At 43.0% G+C, this 22,091-nt stretch overlaps 1 protein-coding gene across 1 annotated transcript in view; it reads left to right on the top strand.

Moving 5' to 3' along the window:
- Positions 1 to 22,091, top strand: part of ttc41 (tetratricopeptide repeat domain 41) — a 57,211-nt gene that overhangs the window by 31,730 nt on the left and 3,390 nt on the right. The window contains exons 7-14 of the mRNA XM_067999335.1: positions 120 to 359; positions 2,948 to 3,146; positions 6,581 to 6,765; positions 11,184 to 11,323; positions 13,648 to 13,831; positions 14,548 to 14,695; positions 19,374 to 19,523; positions 20,425 to 20,558. Coding sequence (XP_067855436.1) covers positions 120 to 359; positions 2,948 to 3,146; positions 6,581 to 6,765; positions 11,184 to 11,323; positions 13,648 to 13,831; positions 14,548 to 14,695; positions 19,374 to 19,523; positions 20,425 to 20,558 — 1,380 coding nt within the window. The remainder of the gene's footprint in view (positions 1 to 119; positions 360 to 2,947; positions 3,147 to 6,580; positions 6,766 to 11,183; positions 11,324 to 13,647; positions 13,832 to 14,547; positions 14,696 to 19,373; positions 19,524 to 20,424; positions 20,559 to 22,091) is intronic.

Below are 22,091 nucleotides of genomic sequence, written 5' to 3'. Positions count from 1 at the left end.
ATGAAAATGAAATGCACATGTGGTAACTATCTGATTGTTTTCACAGATCTTAAAACTTGTTCCCGCATATCTAAAAGTACTTTTTATGTTTCTGTAATCCTATTTGTACCACATTGCAGGAATGAAGGGCTGGATAGTTGATACCCTTTGTCTGATTAGCGTATCACGTTATGGATTAAATGAAGAGGACATCCACCAGCTTCTTAAATACCTGGGCTATAAAGGGACACATGAGGTCAGCAACTTTGACTGGACTCTCTTTCGTGCTGCCTGTATCGAATGGGTACAAGAAAGGCCAGATGGACTGTTGAATTTCACCCACCAGTCTATACAGGATGCTGTAGAATATCTCCTTCTAGGTAAAATATTCATATGTGTCAATGTTGGAGTGGAACATTTAAAACTTTAGAGCCATATTTGCCTTGCATTATCTGTGTAGTGGAAAATTGAAATGTCATAATCACAAATATAATAGTGCTATTCATTTTTGTCATTGCACTTATTAAATGGTAATTAATTGCCATGAAGTGTAAGCAAAATTTGCACCTGCAGCAATAGCAGTGCAAAGTGCGATTACAGAATGGTACAAGAAATTTCTATTCCTGATGCAATGAACAGGTTCACACTGCTCCATGAACTCAATAACCCAACAACCCGAGTTTTGGCATGCATCTGCATTATGCCCGGGTGGCATGCAGGATACAGCCTCGGATATGGTGTATGACATCTATATGCTGTGTGTGTTTGTATATGCGTCTTTTGGATGAAACACTAAGCCCGAGCCCTGTCTACCCGATGAGGTGGATGTAAGAGGTCTCATGACACTATTCGAAGAAGAGCAGGAAGTTCTCTCAGTGTCCTGGCCAACATTTATCCCTCCGTGAAAACACCACCAACGCAGATTAACTGGTTAATTATCTCATTCTTGTTTGTAGGACCTTGTTGTGCGCAAATTGTCTGACACCTTTGCCTACATGATAACAGTGACTACACTTCACAAGTAATCCATTAGCTGTGAAGTGCTTTCAGATGTCCAGAGTAAGTAAAAGACACTATACAAATATAAGTCCATTTGTTCAATTCTTCTTTAAAAAGCAATTTTGTTCTGGGTCTTGTAGTGGAGAACAATAAAAAATGAGGTGCAGCGGCTGTTAGGAACTCCTGACCCATCAAGGGCTGATAAATAAAAAGAAGAATGAAAGACTTGCATTTATATAGCGCCTTTCACATCCTCATGATGTCCCATAGCGCTTTACAGCCAATGAAGTACTTTTGAAGTGTAATCACTGTTGTAATGTAAGAAATGCGGCAGCCAATTTGCAGCAAGGTCCCACAAACGGCAATGTGATAATGACCAGATAATCTGCTTTAGTGATGTTGGTTGAGGGATAAATATTGGCCAGGCCACCTGGGAGAACTCATAATAAAACAGGAAACCCGACCCCAACCCGCACACTTTTGGTTTTACTGGGGTCCAGGCGACCAACCCACTCCCAGGAGGCGGGTCAGTCACTAAAATATTTTAAGGAGGCTGCATGCTGCCATTTTAACAAATGTTTTATTTTTCATTTCTGGGGGCCGGGATTCCCAGGGCTTAGGAATCCCGGTAGCTGAACGGGCCGAGTCCATGAGGTAAGTGCCTTTATTGCATTGGAGGAGCAGGTGTGATCCCCCCCAGCTCATCAAGCATACCCCCGATGGGACACCCGCGATCGGCTGACCCCCCCCCCCCCCCCGATGTCTGACTCACCCCCGCGTTGTCTGACTCCCTTGCGATAGCCACCCCCCCCCACCCCGTGATATCCGGCCCCTGCACGATATCCGATTCCCCCACCATATCCGACTCCCCTCACCATAACCGACTCCCTCCCGCGATATCCTACTACCGCCGCCATATCCGACTCCCTTCATCATAACCGACTCCCTCCCGCGATAACCGATTCCTCCCGCCATATCCGACCTCCTCCTTGATATCTGACTCCCCGCTACCATGTCAGATTCCCCCTTGCCATATCCAACTCCCCCTGTCATATCCGATTCCCCTCTGCCATATCCAACTCCCCCCCGCCATATCCGACTCCCCCCCGCCATATCCGACTCCCCCCTCGATATCCGACTCCCCCCTCGATATCCAACTCCCCCCACAATATCCGACTCCCCCAGCCATATCCGACTCCCCCCTGCCATATTCAACTCCCCGCCTCCATATCCGACTCCCCCCCACCATATCCGACTCCCCCCCCCCCCCCAACCATATCCGACTCCCCCCCACCATATCCGACTCCCCCCCCACCCCCCCATATCCGACTCCCCCCGCCATATCCTACTCCCCCTTGCCATACCCGACATCCCCCCATGATCGGACCCCCGTGATCCAAACCCTGAACACCCTGATTCCCCCCGATCCCCGCAATCCAAACCCTGAAGGTCCCAATCGCTCCCCGGCCACTCTCCCGCCCAACAGGCAGCCAGCCTGTCAATCTTGCTGGCTGTCGGGCGCGAAACCTGTTGAAAAAATTTGAAACAATTCCTACCACGAAAATCGGCACGACTGGCGGGAAACCCTTACTTCTGGGTTTTCGGTCTGCAAATCTCCCCCCCCACCCACCCCCCCCCCCCAACCCCGCTCTCTTCCTGCGTCGGAGTTAATATCCAGCCTGTTAGCTCTGTTTCTCTCTCCACGAATGCTGCCTGACCTGCTGAGTGTTTCCAGCATTTTCTGTCTCTATACCAAAATTGCAAAGCCTGGCACTATTGCTCAGTAGTCATTGTGGTATTGCTGCTTAACCAAGGACAAAAAGATTTTACTACTTTCAGAGTTACTTATATGTTCACAGAAATTTTAAAAATATATTTAAGGGCAGTGAGCAATATGTGCTTGTAACTTATTGTTTTTTAAGAACAATATTTCTATGCTTAGTTCTATATATGCTATTCTAAATTGCAGGTGTAATTACCCCAGTCAGTGAATCCACTTTCAACTCTTTTCAAAGTCCATTTAACTGTAAGAAGACCAGCATTCACAAGCTACTTGAAGGGTACTTTTCACAGCAGAATTCCACCCAGAAACTTTACCAAGAGCTACCTTGGCATCTGAAAATGAGTGGAAACCTCTGTGATTTGTGTGCTGTTGTATCTAATCCCCAGTAAGTCAAAATCTTCTGTTATTTGGCATACTGTTTAATTATTGCATTTACAACTTTTAGTCCAAGTATTGTTATTAAGTAGCTTTACAACATTCTAGCAAAATTCGACTAAATGCTTTCACTTTATATTTCATAATGCAAGTGCATTTTATAATGTAATTCTAGTGCTTTTTTTCTCCCTCATTTACCTTATCACTTACTTTTGGTGCATGTGAAAGTGGGTGGAGACTATGGTGAGTTCTTGCGGTTACACACACAGTGCTTATTGGATCTGGGTCAGCCTGGAGCCTTGCAAAATTTGTTCTTGTATTCGTAAGATGCTTATTAATTTTTGATGGTACGCTTGCTGTTCAAGGAGTGATACATTTCTGATGTATTAAAATAACAATTGAAATAAATTATTTAATTGAAACAAAAGTTTATTTAAGCTGACCAGAACGATCAAGCGTGCAAAGTTCATACTTTAATCAAAGCCGTGAAAAAGCCTCTTTTTCTCCGCAATTAATGACTCGTTACCAAAATCACAGGAACATACCACTTTCAAATGCAGAGTTTGTTACTCAGCGATTTCAACAGCAGCTTGTTAATTACAGTACAAGAGAAATAGCCATTATCCCATTTTTATCGCTTAAAGAGGAATCTCCCTCAGAAGGACTAAATTCGTCCCTTTGTTCTTCCTTCTCAGTAAGGAAATGGCTGACATACAATGCTCCAGGACATTTGGCCCATCAGCTAAATGAAATGCCTGGCGCACCAATTCAAAAGATTGCTGGAAATTAAACCATGTAGCCTGATGATTGTTTATTCAAAAACGAGAGTTGACTGCAAGGAATAATTTTATTAAAAATCAAAGGGCGACTTTTCTGAATGAGTGATCCCAGTGCTGGGAGCACAGGATGGAAAGTGACCAGCACAATCCCCACAATTCTCTGTCCTGACCTCCCACTGGGCAAGGCTCTGTCCTGGGAGCTGCATTCACAAAATCATCTCTTGAATGTAAGTGTGTCCATTAGGAGGAGCCACTGATAAGCTCTAACTATCGCCTGGTCATGAAGACCCACTTTGTCACTTATACCATCTATTCCAATCTGAACCTCAGAGATAAAAAGGAGAAACTGTAAATGTTGGAAATCTGGTAAAAAGACAGAAAAGTTCTGGAAATACACGGCAGGTCGATCAGCATCTGAAAAGAGGTAGGGGATGGGTTAACATTACAGATACAAACCTTTCGTCAGAACAGTTCTGATGGAAAGTCTATATCTAAAACACTAACCTATCATTTCTCTTTTGACATTCAAACAGACTTGCTGCATATTTCCACCATCTCCTGTTTTGACTTCAATCTGAACTCAGACAAGCACCTCATACTGTGCTAAATTGACCTTAACATTTCCCTGTCCTTCCTCCTTGTTTGAGTGAAATCACTGAATTCTTTTGTTCTGAATCAAAGGATAATATGCTTTGAACTCCTGGCATCTGAGACTGGACCAAAGTTGCCTTCCCTCATTTCATTTGAGACTGCATAGTAGCCATCTTTCAACGGAAAATGCCAGGTTTAAATAACTTGCACGTTTGGACAGATTATTAGACAACAAACAAAGTGCAACATACGAAAAAACAAACAGAAAAAGACCGGCTGGTCCATCAAGTCTGTCCCAAACAGTCATGATGCAACTAAGCATCATGGCTCCCATTGTGCCTTCCAACTTGTAGTCACGTAATCTCCTGGGAGAAGCAAAAAGGAACAGATTTTAAAAAACCTAGGGCAATTCAGGGAAAAACAAATATCTAAATAAATTCTTCTCTGACCCTTGAAGTTCGACTAAAACAACTTCCAGGAGATCATAGTGACCACATACCCAACGTCGGACCTACCTTTGTACACAAACCACAGCAAGGAACTTATCCAGCTTCTTCTTGAACCATTGCAGTGAATCTGCACTCACCACACAAGCTGGTGATTTGTTGCGAGTGTTGACAAATCTGTGCGTAAAAGTAAAACCTCCTCGCATCTAACCTAGTCCTATGCTTGCATAGCTTATATGGATGACACCTCATTTTCCTTAACTTATCTAATTCAAATAGCATGTCCACACAGTAAAAGTCCCTTCATCATTTCAAACACTTCAATTAAATCTCTCCAAAGCCTATGTTTTTCTAAAGTAAAAAGACCCAGTACTCTAAGTCTATCACGATAACTAGCGGTTTTTAAACTAGGGATTTATATAGCATCTGTAATGTTAAAAATGGCCCAAAGTGCTTCACAGAGGCATAACCAAAAAGTGGACGCCCAGCCATAGGAGATACTTAGGAGGAGTGACCAAAAGCTTGGTCAAAGAGGTGGGATTTAACGAGGGTCTTAAAGGGAGAAATGGAGACAGAAAGGCAGAAGGTTTTAGGGAGAGAATTCCAGAATGTGTGACCTAGGTGCTGAAGGCATGGTTGCCAATGGTGGGGTGAAGATAGGGGGGAGGGAGAATGATTCCTAAGGCACCAGCGTCAGGAGAATGAGATTTTGGGGTGGTGGGATTGTAGGGCTGGAGGCCATGAAGGAATTCAAACATGAGGATGGCAATTTTAAATTTGAAGCATTGTGGGAACTGGGAGCCAGTGTACACAGTTTAAACCTTCCCTGCCCTGGACTCCCCTCCCCCCCCACCCCACCTCATCTCCCCACTGCTAGAGCCCCCCAGAGCCTTGGTCCTCGTACTTAGAATTATACACCACAGAAGGAGGCCATTCGGCCCATCGTGCCTGTGCTGGCTCTTTGAATGAGCTATCCAATTAGTCCCACTCCCCTGCTCTTTCCCCATAGCCTTGCAAATTTTTCCTTTTCAAGTATTTATCCAATTCCCTTTTGAAAGTTACTATTGAATCTGCTTCCACCACCTTTTCAGGCAGTGAATTCCAGATCATAACAACGTGCTGCATAAAAAATTTTCCTCTCGTCTCCCCTCTTTTGCCAATTACCTTAAATCTGTGTCCTCTGGTTACCGACCCTCTTGCCAGTGGAAACAGTTTCTCCCCATGTACTCTTATCAAAACCCCTTATAATTTTGAACACCTCTATTAAATCTTCCCTTAACTTTCTCTGCTCTAAAGAGAACAATTCCAGCTTCTCTAATAGGGCCGTAGCGCGGCACCGCTTCCCACCCGGGATGCTAAATCTGACAGCTAAAACCGACGTGGCCTCATTCTTGCCACGATGGGTGAGAATCTAACTGGAACCAACGGGCCCCCACCACAAACCTGCTGCCAGTTAAATTCCAACCCCCCACCTCCCCGACCACCCCCCCCCCCCACCGCCTCCACAAGGTGTTTTTATTTCCTTATGGGAGGTAAATACCAACGGCAGCACAATGACCTAACTTTCATAGGTAAGTCATAAAACAGGTTTTTAAAATAAAAGACACTATTTCTTTCCTTTTTTTTAGAACCATGGATCTAATTTACCGGAATACAAAGCATTCATATCAGCTGAAGCTGGACCTTGTCCATTACTGGCATGTATTATTGGAGGCAGGGTTTGATCCTGCCGTTACCTATCACAACATGGTGAATGAAATGCTGGTCACATCCAATGTATCAGAAAGTAGAAAATGTACAGTAACATTCACAGGTACCATGAAAGAAGGTTCTTCTCGGTTAATTATTGTAAAAGTTTAAACTGTAAACTTTCATTTAATTTACATTTATCTTGGTAAATGGTGGAAATATATCGGTTACCAGCAGGTGGCCCTGTTATATAATCTTTCACACAGAATCCTTAAGTAATGGTTTATTGGTTTTAATGAATCCTTTGTATACTCATAATTTATTAAATTTGTCTTCTAACATATCTTTTGCATGTTTAGACCAGATACAAGAAAAACTTGTTGTTTGATAGCCAATCCCTTTATCACCTTAATCTCTCTTACTTCCCAATTTTTCTTGCTTTTCTCCATCATTGCCACTCCTCTGAACTTTCCCCTTTTATTCCTCCTAATAGAAAGCACTTATATAGCGCCTTTCACAACCTCAGGCAGCCCAAAGAGCTTTACAGCCAATGAAGTACTTTTGAAGAGTAGTCAAAGGTTCCACTAACATCAATGAGATACACAACCAGATAATCTGTTTTAGTGATTGAGGGATAAATATTGGCCAGGACACTGGGAGAACTCCCCTGCTCTTCTTTGAATAGCACCATGAGATCTTTTACATCCACCCAAGAGGGCAGATGGGGCTTCAGTTTAACGTCTCATTTGAAAGTGCTGCACCTCCAACGGTGCAGCACTGAAGTGTCGGCCTAAGATTATGTGCTGAAGTCTCTGGAGCCACAACCTTCTGGCTCAGAGGCAAGAGTGGTACACTCTCACCTCATTCCTTCTAAGCTTCAAGTACACCATCTTATGAGCACTTATTCTTACTCACGTTCCCAGTATGTTAAAATCAAGACTCATCATAGCCTTCAACTCTAATTTCCATTCTTTATCAGGTCTTCAAAACTGTGGAATTCCTTATCTTTCATAGTCTTTCCTCTCTCCAACCATCATCAAGCTTAGTGTCACCTAATGACCACCTCCTGATTTACCTCATCTCTTGTCATTCTTTTCATCCTTGGTTGTAAGGTTTTGCCCATCATCTTGGTTTCCTAATAATTTATAAAATGGCAAGTAACAGTCTTAAAAATATGCATTTTTATAGTTGGATCCTTTTCTTTAAAAAAAGTACACCAAACAAGTTCCAAAGTATTTTTGGACCTTTCCAGTAGGCACTTTGCAACCTTCTGGTCTTAATATTGACTTTAACAACTTTGGACCTCAACTATAGCTCCCACTTTAAGGCAAGTGCTGCTGACATTGTGGGATGGGTGTTCCAGTGTTTCCAGGGATGGGAGGAAGAACATAAGAAATAGGAGCAGGATTAGGCCTTTCAGTAAGATCATGGCTGATCTTCCAACTCAATTCCACTTTCCCGCCTGATCCCCCTTTCCCTTCGTTCCCTTAGTGTCCAAAAATCTATCGATCTTATTTTTGAATATACTCAACAACTGAGCATCCACATTCAATAAGATCATGGCTGACCTTCGACCTTAACTCTACTTTCCCATATCCCTTGATTCCCCTAGAGTCCAAAAATCTATCTATCTCAGCCTTGAACATACTCAACGACTGAGAATCCTCAGCCCTCTGGGGAAGAAATTTCTCCTCATCTCAGCCCTAAATGGCCGATCCCTTATCCTGAGACTATGACCCCTAGTTCTAGACTCTCCAGCCAGGGGAAACAGCCTCTCAGCATCTACCCCGTCAAGCCCTCTCATAATCTTATATGTTTGAATGAGATCACCTCTCTTTCTTCTAAACTCCAGAGAGTATAGGCCCATTCTACTAAACCTCTCCTCATAGGATAATCCTCTCATCCCAGGAATCAATCTGGTGAACCTTTGTTGCACCGCCTCTAAGGCAAGTATATCCTTCCTTAGGTAAGGAGATCAAAACTGTACACAGTACTCCAGGTGTGGTCTCACCAAAGCCCTATACAATTGCAGCAAGACTTCCTTACTCTTGTACTCCAACCCCCATGCAATAAAGGCCAACATACCATTTGCCTTCCTAATTGCTTGCTTTACCTGCATGTTAACTGTCTGTGTTTCATGTACAAGGACATCCAAATCCTTCTGAACACCAACATTTATTAGTTTTTCACCATCTAAAAAATATTCCGTTCTTCTATTCTTTCTTCCAAAGTGAATAACCTCACATTTCCCCACATTATACTCCATCTGCCACCTTCTTGCCCACTCACTTAACCTGTCTATATCCCTTTGCAGACTCTTTGTATCCTCCTTACAGCTTACTTTCCCACTTAGCTTTGTATCATCAGCAAACTTGGATACATTACACTCGGTCCTTTCATCTAAGTTATTAATATAGATTGTAAATAGCTGAGGCCCAAACACTGATCCTCGAGGCACCCCACTAGTTACAGCCTACCAACCTGAGAATGACCCATTTATTCCTACCCTCTGTTTTCTGCCTGTTAACCAATCCTCTATCCATGCTAATTTATTACCCCCAACCCCATGAGCCCTTATCTCGTGTAACAACCTTTTATGTGGCACCTTATCGAATGCCTTTTGAAAATCCAGATATACTACGTCCATTGGTTCCCTTTTATCAACCCTGCTAGTTACATCCTCAAAAAACTCCAGTAGATTTGTCAAACATGGTTTTCCTTTGATAAAACCGTGTTGACTCTGCCTATTATGATAATCATATTATGATTTCCTAAGTGCCCTGTTACCACGTCCTTAATAATAGATTCCAGCATTTTGCCGACAACTGGTATCAGGCTAACTGGCCTGTAAGTTCCCTGTTTTCTCTCTCATTCCTTTGTTGAATAGCAGTGTTACATTTGTTACCTTCCAATCCACTTGGACCGTTCTAGAATCTAGGGAATTTTGGACAATCACAACTAATGCATCCATTATCTCTGCAGCCACCTCTTTCAGAACCCTAGGAGGTAAGCCATCAGGTCCAGGGGATTTGTCGGCTTTTAGTCCCATTAATTTCACCAGCACTTTTCTTTACTAATACTAATATTAGTTACTTTAAGTTCCTCACTCTCATTAGACCCTTGGTTCCCTACTATTTCTGGTATGTTATTTGAGTCTTCTACTGTGAAGACAGAGACAAAATATTTGTTTAACGTCTCTACCATTTCTTTATTCCCCATTATAATTTCTCCAGTCTCAGCCTCTAAGGTATCCACTTTTCCTTTCGCTGCTCTCTTCCTTTTTACATACTTGTAGAAGCTTTTACAATCTGAATTTATATTGCTTGCTAGTTAACTCTCATATTCTATTCTCTCCTTTGCTAGTTTCTAAAACTCTCCCAATCCTCAAGCTTACTACTCTTCTTGGCAACAAGATTGGTGGTTGTGATGGGGCCCCCTCTCCCCCAACCATTGGAACACTATGCTGGCGGTGTGGTTTGCACCCTTGATGCTTCTTCTTCTAACAGGCTCTTAGGCTACTGCTCCACTTTGCGAGTTTTTCATGCTTGCCTTTCTGCCTGCATACCTCCCACCATTTATTCTATTTATACACGCTGGAGTCAATTTTAATATCCCCACCTGGCGGAAATCAGGCGTGCGGTGGGGGAGGGGGGAGGCAGCGCTTTACAGCCAATGAAGTTGTTTTGAAGAGTAGTCTAAGGTTCCACTAATATGACAATGACCAGATAATCTGTTTTAGTGATGTTGGTTGAGGGATAAATATTGGCCAGGGCACTGGGAAGAACTCCCCTGCCCTTCTTTGAATAGCGCCATGGGGTCTTTTACGTGCACCCAAGAGGGCAGACAGGGCCTCGGTTTAACGTCTCTCTCGATTCGAAAGGTGGCACCTCCAACAGCGCAGCACTCCCTCAGTACTGCACTGAAGGGGGAGATTTACCCATTCCTTTTCCGCCCCAATCTAGCTGACCGTTGTAAGCCGGCGGGTTCCTCTTCAAATATGCAGGTTGGGCTCTGATGATGTCATCGGAGCCCTGATCTGCTATTTTAACCTGAGGCCTGAGCAGGGGAGCAGTGGTGGCTTCCCTGCTAGGCCCAACCTGTTGGGTACAGCATCCAGGGCGAGAAGAGTCCCAGCAAAATAAGTTTGAAAACTTTTTTTTTTAAAGAAGTTTCCTTGTGGGCCAGGAGGAGTAGGAGTGCTACCCTGGGCCCCACAAGGAATCCTTGGGCCTCCCCTTCCCTGGACTTCCCCCCACCTTTCCTTCCCCACCCTCCCCTACCAGGATTCCCCTGTGGAGCACTTAGCTTGTGCTGGGGACCGTTCTCCTGGGTCCTACATTACAACAGTGAGTACACTTCAAAAGTACTTCATTGGCTGTAAAGCATTTTGAGGCATCCTGTGGTCGTGAAAGGTGCTATATAAATGCAAGTTCTTTCTTTTTTGATTAAAACACTTCGCAATCAATTCACTATACCAGGCACCCATCCCTGTCAATGGATAACTCTCACAATGGTTGGAAATAATAATGTTTGTTATTGCAGATGCTGACAGTGAAATATCAAGCTTTGACAGCTGCAGTCAAGCTACTTTGATATGGTTTACTGCAGAGTTTCTGAAAGAACTTGACAAGACCATAGCAGCAGAAGAATTACTTCTAATTGCCCATGCTTTGCTACCAGAGGTAAAACTAAAGAATATTCTAGACGTAGAGAAAATGTTTCCGCTTGTGGGAGAATCCAAAACTAGGGGTCATAAATCCAATAGGGAATTCAGGAGAAGCTTCTTTACCCAGAGAGCGGTTAGAAAGTGGAACTTGCTATCACTTGGAGTAGTTGAGGCGAATAGTAAAGATGCATTTAAGGGGAAGCTAGATAGGTACATGATGGAGATAGGAAGAGAAGGTTATGCTGATAGGGTTAGGTAAAGTAGGGTGGGAGGAAGCTCGTGTGGAGTATAAACACCAGCATAGACCAGTTGGGCCAAATAGCCTGTTTCTGTGCTGTAAATTCTATGTAATTCTATGTAAATAGTACAATTTTTAAAAGGTCCTCTTGCATATGAGTAGCTTTCAAGTAGTATGTGGATTTTTCTATACAAAAATGAACATAACCTTGACCAATCTTCATAAATGGTTCATAGTATCTTATTGATTTGTCACACAAGAAGTAAATAGTGTTACTTGTTGTGTAAATGCTCAGCTGCACGATGCTGTAGGCATTTTGTACATTTCAAAGGGAATAGTTAGCTTGTATTTATACTGCACTCTTTAGGCGCTTTTATTTAGTGCAATCAATCTTAGCAAGTCCTGGCAGTTTTACATTTGGATTTCAGCTGGCTGCAATTTACCCAGAGAGCGGTTAGAATGTGGAACTTACTATCACGTGGAGTAGTTGAGGTGAATAGTATAGATGCACTTAAGGGGAAGCCAGATAAGTACGTGAGGGACAGTGCGTGAGGAACCCAGCAGCATTGGTGCTCATACTGGTGTGAGATGGTCTCCTGGAGGGCTTCCCATCCTCAGTGCTTTAGTGCACTCAGTAGTCTTCTAAGTTATTCTGCCATTTTTGCGTTGACGCGCCTTCAACACCACTTTGCAATGACCCAGAAATGGCCGTGTAAATGCAGCCTTAGTTAACTTCTTAATATTAGCATTGGAAGAACCTTCATTTTTTGAAGCAATGTATTTGAAGCATTTCTCCATATAACAATGGAATAATAGTTGAATCAAATGAAAACGTTTTGGTAAAATTCGTTAAAATAGAATTTCTTTTGAAAGAAAATCCAAGAAATGTAATGATCAGCAAATATACGCTGTTCATAAACTGCACTTTTGTTTAATATGATCCACAATGATAACTTGCATTTACATAGCACCTTTAACATGTAAAAATTTAGAGGCATAAGAAAAATGTATACTGTGCCAAAGAAGGAGAGATTAGATGGGGGAAGCTAAAAGCTTGGTATGGTAGTGTAGTGGTTATGTTACTGGATTAATAATCCACAGACCTAGACTAATTAATCCAGAGAATGTGAGTTCAAATCCCACCATAGAAGTTTGAGAATTTGAATTTAGTTTTTTTTTAAATATCTGGAAATATTAAGCAGGTATCAGTAAAAGCGGCCATGTAGCTGTTGGATTGTTGTAAAAACCAAACTAGTTCACTAACACTCTTTAGGGAAGGAAACCTGCCATCCTTACCCGATCTGGCACTTATGTTACTCCTGTCCCACACCAAGATGGTTAATCGTTAACTGCTCTCAGATACCCTGTTGTTTGCTACAATGAATAACAAGAATCAGCACTGTGGGAACACCTTCACCACGCACACTGCAGTAGTTCAAGAAGAAGGCCCACCACCACCTACTCGAGGCAACTAGGGATGGGCAATAAATGCTGGCCTTGCCAATGGCGCACACATGAATAATAAAATGAGAGGTGGGATTTAAGGAGAGGCCTAAAGGAGGTGGAGAGGTAGAGAGGTTTACAGAGGGAATTTAAGAGAGTGGGATCTAGTGTGGTGAAGGCAGGGGGGATACGTAAGAGGCCAGTCAGAGGAACCAAGAGAACACGGAGGTGGGGGGGGGGGTTTGTAGGGGGTTGCAGAGATGGGAAGGGTCAAGGCCATGGAGGAATTTAAACACAAGAATAAGAATTTTTAATTGGAGGCATTGATGGAGCAAGAATCAATGTAGATCAACGAGGATGTGTGTGGTGGGTGAGTGGAACTTGGTGAAGGACAGGACATGGGCAGCAGAGTTTTAGATGACCTGCAGTTTATGGAGGGTGGAGGTTGAGATACCTGAGGATAGCAAAGTATTGAAGTAATCAAATCTGGAGGTGGTAAATAAGGATTTCAGGGCTGAGATAGGGATGGAGGCAGGCAGTCTTTTTGATGGAGAGGATATGAAATTGAATGTTCACGTAAGTGTTGATCATATCACTATTGTCTCTACAGAAAGTCCAATTGTAATCTAATTCTGAAACATGTGTTTGATTGATTTTAGTCATGTCCACTGAACGTGAAGGAAACAGAGATTTATTTCAAAGTGCAGCACAGCATCGGAGAGCTGTATCTCAGTGCAGGAAATTTAAAGGACGCAGAAAAGTATTTTCGAAAGGCTTTGCACAGTATTGATTATGCATCAAAAGATGTCAGGAAAAGTCTTCCAGATACTTTAAGGTGCACAGGTAATGAAACAAATGTTACATGTCACTCAGTAAACCAATTGATATGATCTGGAATACATTGCCTGAAAGGGTGGTGGAAGCGGATTCAATAGTAGCCTTCAAAAGGGAAGTGCATATATACTTAAAAAGGAACAATTTGCAGGGCTACGGGGAAAGAGCAGCGAAGTGAGACTAATTGGATTGCTCTTTCAAAGAGCCAGTACAGGCATGATGGGGAGAATGGCCTCCTTCTGTGCTGTATGATTCCATGATATACCAGATGAGCTGGAATGTGTTAAGAAGGCTGCAATATGTTGACAAGTTCTGGTGATACTATAAATCACAATGAACCAATTTATATCTGTGTGAGCCAGTTTATGTAACAATTCATAATTTGCTTCAGTCCAATTTTTATTTCATATAAGGAATATACAGTTGTTTTCCTGAGTGGTCTTTGGTACTGTACTACATTTTCGGGAACATTTGAGGCACATGAATGGAGATTCATTCAGTTTCTGCCCCATCCATACCACACTCTTAAGTAACTGTTACTAGGTGGGATTAAACAACAGCACTTAGTTTGTGTGCTGCTAAATAGCATTAGTATTCACACGAGGCACTAGTTTATTTTAGCTGTGGCAATAAATATGTATCATTGTGTGTCGCAGTTTTAAATTAAATTAAAAAAAACATTGGTAACTGAATGGAGCAAATTCATTAATAATTTGTCTTAACAGCGCAACTGTTGTGTAAACTGGCTAATTTAAAGATGCGAGGAGGCTCAACTGAAGTTGATGACATGCTGCAGAAGGCCAGAAGAATCATTAAAAAGACCTGTAATCCATGTGGAGAAGCAAACTTAAAAATTCTGGAAGGTTTCCGAAAGTGAGTTAGTTTACTAGTTAATTTGGCATGTCCTTCATACAGTGGTGTTTTCTGTAGAAGATTGTGTTAGTAGTTTTTAAAATTTGTTCTCAGGATGTAGGCAACACTTGCAAGCCACATTTATTGTCCATGAGGAGAATTTTTTTTTTACGCAGCAAGTTGTTATGATCTGGAATGCACTGCCTGAAAGGGTGATGGAAGCAGATTCAACAATAAGTTTCAAAAGAGAATTGGATAAATACTTGAATGGGAAAAATTTGCAGGGCTATGGGGAAAGGGCAAGGGGTGGGACCAATTGGACAGCTCTTTCAAACAGACGGCACAGGCACAATGGGCCAAATGGCCTCCTTCTGTGCTATATCATTCTATGATTCTTAGTTTCACTGTTAGGTCTCTTCAGAGGACATTAATAATCCACACAATGCAGGACTGCAGCTACATGTAGGCTGAGCTAGGTAGAGGTGGCAGGTTTCCTTCACGGATGGACATTAGTGAATCGTTGCAACAATTCAACAGCTTTTATGGTAACAATTATGAGTTTTATTGACTTCAGTTTCACAACTTGCCACGATGGAATTTTGAACTCATGAGCTCTGGGTTGCTCGTCAAGTAAGATAACCACTACACTACCATACTCTTGATTTAGTAAATTGTACAACCCTGTGGGAATAATTGATACTGCCTTTGCATAAAATGATACTCGAGGTAAATTGCAGATGTACTGAAAATGATTCCAGTTACTAATTCAGTCAGTGCACAATAGTGAACAGAGACATTTGTGGAGATTTTTGAATACATTTTCCTATATTGCATTTGATTCCTTTATTAAAATGGTAAAAGCTACTTCACATTAGAATATCATATTCACAAGTCTTCACAGATTTTTATAGAATTTGGGGAAAAAAATCCTACAGGGAAATTTTGCAGCTGAAACTATTCCAAAATCATATTGTAAATCCTACAAATTTTTTATTGTATATGATAAGATTTAGTAGGCACTTCCGAGACAATTTCAGGTTCCTTTTAAAGAAGGACACCACTGTATTGAAAAAGAGAATTAAAATCAATTTCAGTAATTGACTCCCAAAAGCAATCGCTTGTGAGTTTTTTTTAAAAACTGATTACAGCTGTTGTTTGATATTAACAGTATTTTGAAACCAAGTATTTTGGACATTGCAACTTTCGGCATTATTTTTACCGGATAGCCTGGAAATGACTATTGGTGAAATCAGACAACTGGCAGGGAAAATGCAGAAATGCCACTATCTGTGTGAAAAATTGTAATATTATGAGCTGGATTTTTTCACTTCATAGTTTTCACTTCATAGTTTTGTTCAGCTCATAACCCTGGGTAGAGAACTCAGTTAGCAGGTTTTTCAAATATTATATACATCTACTCCTCAATTCAAAGTTGCTTTATTCAAATTACCTGACAAACTTATAGCATTAAGCTCATACTTTGCTATGTTATTTACAGTGGATAATTGAATTTTTTAGCGCAAGAAACTTATTTGAATTATTAGTAATAGACTGTATACTAGGTCCTAAGTTCCCTTATAATCTTGCCTTAGGACTGCAAACTAATTGCCTGTTAGGTGCCTTTGTGAATTGTGACAGAATTACTCTGTAGTGATATCACAATCTTCAATAATGCTATTTCAGTACTACTTTTAACAGGGCTTAGCATTGAGATTGCAGTGTATATGTAATAAATATAGATGATGCAGAATAATTGTAAAGTACAAATAGAGAATTCCACAAAGTTGAAAGTAAATATATGGGGGTCGATTTTAACCCTACCTTCCCTCGGGAAACTGGGCGGTTAGGCAGTTAAAATTGACCGATTAACTTAACCGCCAATATCCCGCCTGGATCTCGCTGTCTTCCATTTCATCTGCTCTTCTGAGCAGGCTGCAAAGGCAGCCCTCTGAAGCTGCCGGGGTCCTTCTTTAAATATGTAGATCGGGGTCCGATGACATAATTGGCCCTGACCGCGATTTTAAATCTCACCTCTGAGTCAGTAGTTTATGGGTTCAGGTTCCACTCCAGAAACTTGAACACATAATCTAGGCTGACACTCCAGTTCAGTACTGAGGGAGTACGTCACTGTCTTTCGGATGAGACGTAAAACCGAGGCCCTGTCTGCCCTCTCAGGTGGACGTAAAAGACCCCATGGCACTATTTTGAAGAAGAACAGGGGAGTTCTCCCTGGTGTCCTGGCCAACATTTATCCCTCAACCAACATCACTAAAAAGAACAGATTATCTGGTCATTATCACACGATGTTTGTGGGATCTTGCTGTGCCCAAATTGGCTGCTGCGTTTCCTACATTACAACAGTGACTATGGGCTCGATTTTAGGATCGTGTTTCCGGCGGGTTCCCAGCGGGGTGGCCCCGAAAATCCCGATATCCGGTCACGTGACCGGATCGCGACGAAATCCTGGCCACTTCCGGGTACCGCGCTGACGTGCGGGGCTGCGCGCGCAAGCCCCGCTGGTGGGAATCCCGCAGGCAATTAAAGCCAGCGGGGTTCCACTTGAGAGTACTTACCTTGCTCGTTGTGGTCAGTTAATGAGCTGAAGCAGCTGTCAAAAGAGGAAGTGTGGGATTTTAGGTTCAAGGCAGTGAGTTTCCCACACTGGGGGAAACAGTCTCCCTCCAACCAGGCGTGTTGCAGCCAGCAGCCTGTGGCAGGTGCCAAGGTGCGCTCCACGGAGGAGAGCCCTCAGCCACGCAGGAGGCCACCGCGTCACATAGGGCAACCCCTGCCCTCCACCACCCCCCGCCAAGCCAGAGGACAGACCGACACGAAACCGCAGCCCCAGTCTGAGGAACCACACACCTACCCTGCACAACCCCTCAGACCAACACCTGCCAGTTGGGTGGTGTGTGGAGACCCTCGGAGGACGAAGAGCATGACCAGCACCAGCAGCCTCGCAGTCCACGCCGTCCGCCGCAGAGACGTGGATCCCCCCAACACGGTGTTGTTGCACGCCCACCTGCACCGCAGGAGGGAGGGCTACCGCAGAGAGAGACGCGTCGCAGAGGGCACTACCCTCGCCACAGGGTCCACAGACCGAGGCGCAGCTCCCCGGACCTCTCCGAGCAGCAGTGCACAGGGAGGCGCAGATTCGCTCGACATGTAGTCGTGGAGATCTGCAGCGTCTTTCATGCCGAGCTGCTCCTGGCTGGCCCCAGCACCAACTGCTTACCTGTCGCTGTCAAAGTCACCACTGCCCTCCACACCTTCTCCTCCGCATCCTTCCAGGGTGCAGCCGGCTACACCGCCGATGTCTCTCAGTCGTCTGCGCGGACGAGCCCTGCAAATACACCTGCACCTACTCTGCAGTAACACGATGGGTGGCATCAGTGGTGGGTCCTCATAGTGATACCCAGGAGCGGGCATTATTGGACACAACGGACAGGATTCGCGGAGACATGGCAGTGGTGGTGTCAATATAATGTGTGCTGTTTGTTGCTCTGAAATTCAATATGGGTAACACCCATGACAAACCCTCAGACACCCTTGTGCACCCCCTTCATGCTGACGAGACGTTTGCCTTACGCTGCCTACTGCACATATGTGATGCATGCCCTGTGGCTGCAGCACAGGTGGTGGCAGGTTGAGTGAGGCTGGCCGTGAGGGAGATGCACGAGAGGGTGAGTATGGGATGGAGCAATGAGATTGTATGTGGATTGGGTTGCGTGTTAGTGGCAGGGTGAGTACTGGCGAGGTGAGTAGGTGGAGGTAAGATGAGGATGGGGTGTGAGTGGGTCTGAAGGGTGATGTGACAGAATAGTGTTGGCGGTGCCGAAGGAGATGTGGGGTGGGGGCAGTGTTGTGGCAGACGGAGTGTAGGGGAAAGACTTCGTGTTCTCACTTTGGCTGACCTACTTAGGTCATTGCAGCGCCTCCTGCACTGTATGCAGGTGGGCGATATGTTGGTGGCGCAGGTGACCCCCTCTGCCACCTCGAGCCAGGCCTTCTTGGTGGCAGAGGCAGACCGCTTCCTCCCGCCCGCCGGGGGGAAGATCTGTGTCCTCCCACTCCTCCACACCCCATCTGATGATACCTGGGGTGAGGCATCATTAAACTGGGAGCAGCCTTCCCCCTGGGCTGCTCCATGCTGCAATTTGTCCCATTGGTTGCAGCATCTGTCAGTGGAGGACTGCCCCTTTAACTAGAGAGCCTCCAGCTGACAGATCGTACTGCGCATGCGCAGCCCGACCGACGCGCAGGCCAGCGCCGTGGACCCCGGAGGAGCAGGTAATTGATTCCTATTAGTGGGTTGCCTGCTACGATCGCGTGGGCAACCCACTAATTTCGCCGAGCGTGTTGACCACGCTCCCGGAGGACCACCCGCTGGGAACCCGCAGGCCTGCTAAATTCGGGCCCTATATTTCAAAAGTACTTCATTGGCTGTAAAGTGCCGTGTGACATTCTGAGGTCATGAAAGGCGCTATATAAATGCAAGTCCTTTTTTTTAATAGGGAATATTGATAATCCACACAAAGTTTACTTTTATAGTTTTTGAATTAATCTCAACCTTTAGCAAGTTAAAGCCTTATTAGTCATTTCCAACTGTTCATAATTTTAGTGTATCACTTTTAAATAAGATTAAGCTCTTAAATAAGATTTTTGATTAAAAATTAAAATAATTTTTCTTTCTTTTTAGAATCCATGTAGGTAAACTTTCTGCAGCTGAAAATTGTTTTCAACAGGCTTTAGATATCAGGCAGAAATGGTATGGTAAATTACATCCCGTTGTTGCTGAGGTGTTGGAACACTTGGCAGATCTGCTGTGCTATCCTGAGTACTCAAAGAGGTAAATGTCATCATCTATAATCCTTCTTCCCCAAGAAAGTAAACTGTGAAAAGTTTTATGACCAAAATTCAACTTGGTCTAAGTTTTATTATAGTAGTGCCTTTACTATGTAGCACTAGTATATTAGTCACTTATGGTAGTGCAACATATTGGTACCAATGGAACTGTTAGTCTTAGATTAGTGCCCAAGATGAGTTCTTGATCTCAGCTTGACCATCAGAGAGAAGCAGCAAATTAGGCTTTACAACAAAAACGGGTATATTTTATTGTGTCAAAATTGGAATATTCTCACACACATGGGTGGATTCTCCGTTGAGCTATAGAAACTGGCCAAGTATCTGCACCACTTGCTGGTTTCCAGCAAGGCCGATGTTCCGGGACCCCTGGGGGTCAGACCACATTATTCATCCCTATTAGTCCTAGCTCTGTGAGCTCACCAAAGGAGTGGGTGGATGGGGAATTGCCTGCATCAGCAGCCCTTAAAAGGCTCCTGAGAAAACTTAAAGGGTATATGGCAGCGTATGGGAAAAAATATTAACTTTAAGACAGGCCTTAAATGTTTCCTCTGTATGGGCGTCCTGTGGTAGCCCCACGGAATTTAAGGGCCCAGGAGTTTCAGCTCCTGTCAATTTTGATCTGTGAATGCTTGCTCTGACATTGGTGATAAAAAGTAGGGAAGAAACAAATTAGGAAGGTAACACAAATGAATACAATAAAAAAAATGTTTTAAAATGTAAGGTATATCTATTGAGTACTTGCTCCCCCATCAGAAATGAAACTTGAGACTGACTTTCACAGCCACTCATAATTTTATTTGAAGTCAGGCTATTTGTTGGACAGTTTGACTATTCAATCGATAGTCTCTATATCCTTTACACAGTGCTGTTTTCTTAATTTGCAGCTTAGACAGGAGTCAAACAGAAGGGTTTTACAGACAAGTGGTCAAAATTCAAGAGGACCAGATGCAGCAGGACAGATCTCTGCAGATTAGAGATCAGCTGAATCTCAGTAGAGCCCTTACAATTTATAAACTAGGTAAGATAACTACATATTTAGATAAATATGTCATGTTTCTTTCCATATACATAGGTCATTTTCTGTATCGTTGACTTGTTGCTCTGTAGTTTGCAGTAGTAATACAGGATGAGTTATTCGTATACTAGTAAATTGCCCATGGCTTTTAGAGCATGGCCAGTTGATAAATAATATTTTTTTCATATACAAGTTGGCAACAGAGTTGAGAGAGAGACTTCAAAAATTCACTCCACAGGGCTATCTAGTTGTCAGCATCTGCAAGTACATTGAGACAGTTGACACAGCACAATTGAATGGGAAAAGCTGGCGTAACAATTTACAAAGGCAAATAATGACAGAAAAACATGATTAAAAATTGTGATAACAGGAAAAGATCCTCTGGACTAGAAGAAGCATGTCCCCATGCAAGATTGTTACAATTTATACATGTGTGTATTTTAGATTTAAGTAGAAAAAAAACACACAAGTTGTAAACTGAAATAAAATCAGAAAATGCTGGGAATTCACAACAGCCGGTAAAGAAAAAGCATGGTGTAGCATTTTGGCTATGAACCATTGTATCCTTCGAAGAGACTGCAACCAAAATTTTTCACCCATCTTTTCCTTTTACAGATACTGACAGACTTGCTCTGCATTTCAACATTCTCTGTTTTTATTAATGCTTTAGATTTATTATGTTGGAATCCTATCCATTAAAAATTATTTGTTAATATTACTGTACTATAATTGGATGCCTTGCTGTAAACAATGAAACAATTATGGACAGGATCTTTCAGTGAAAGGAAGTTTTATCAGCAGTTAAATAGCAGGCATACCTGCACTGCACATATGAGCAATTGCCTAATTAGGAACAAGGCAGCTGAACTATTGCCACATGCCTGATTTTTCAGGCAGTGTTGAGGGCGAATAGAAGCAGCCTTTATCTCTACTGATGATTACTATTTTGTTAAAGGGACACCATCTTCATGAAAAAAAGTGTTTGGAAAACTTTTTCTGTCTTGGTTACAACATACAACCTTTCGACAGAAATGATCTGATAACACATCAGTATGTCACTTGTAGTTGACATCATCCTGACGAAATTGACGCACGTCTTCTTCAAACAGAAAAGAGGTTTGCCAAACATTTTTTTATACAACAAATGCTCCTGTAAATGCTACTGTCTTCATATACACAGCTACGTGATGTCCCCTATGGGACAGGACTCTAGCATTGCAGCGGTTAGGCGAGAGGGAGGGTGATGAAACAGATTTAACATTTTGAATCAGGCACATGCTTTGCCACTGTGCTAGATGTCCCCCCACTGCCCATAATTGGTATTTTTTTTTTCATCATTTAACCATCAGAATATTGACAGCAAAGATGGGCTTATTTCCAATGGGTCAAAGTACGACCTTTGTTAAGACCATAATAGCTGAGCGTATGAAAGTCCAACTCAGTATAAGCTCAAATGCAGTGTTGCTTTTGGGTGATGCCACGGCGTTCTAAATGTGGTTGTTGTACAGGAAGCAATAAAAACATAATTTGTATAGT

This window comes from Heptranchias perlo, chromosome 18 (genome assembly GCF_035084215.1).
Source record: "Heptranchias perlo isolate sHepPer1 chromosome 18, sHepPer1.hap1, whole genome shotgun sequence".
In the NCBI taxonomy this organism is placed as follows: Eukaryota; Metazoa; Chordata; class Chondrichthyes; order Hexanchiformes; family Hexanchidae; genus Heptranchias; species Heptranchias perlo.
This window is presented reverse-complemented; position numbering and strand designations above follow the sequence as displayed.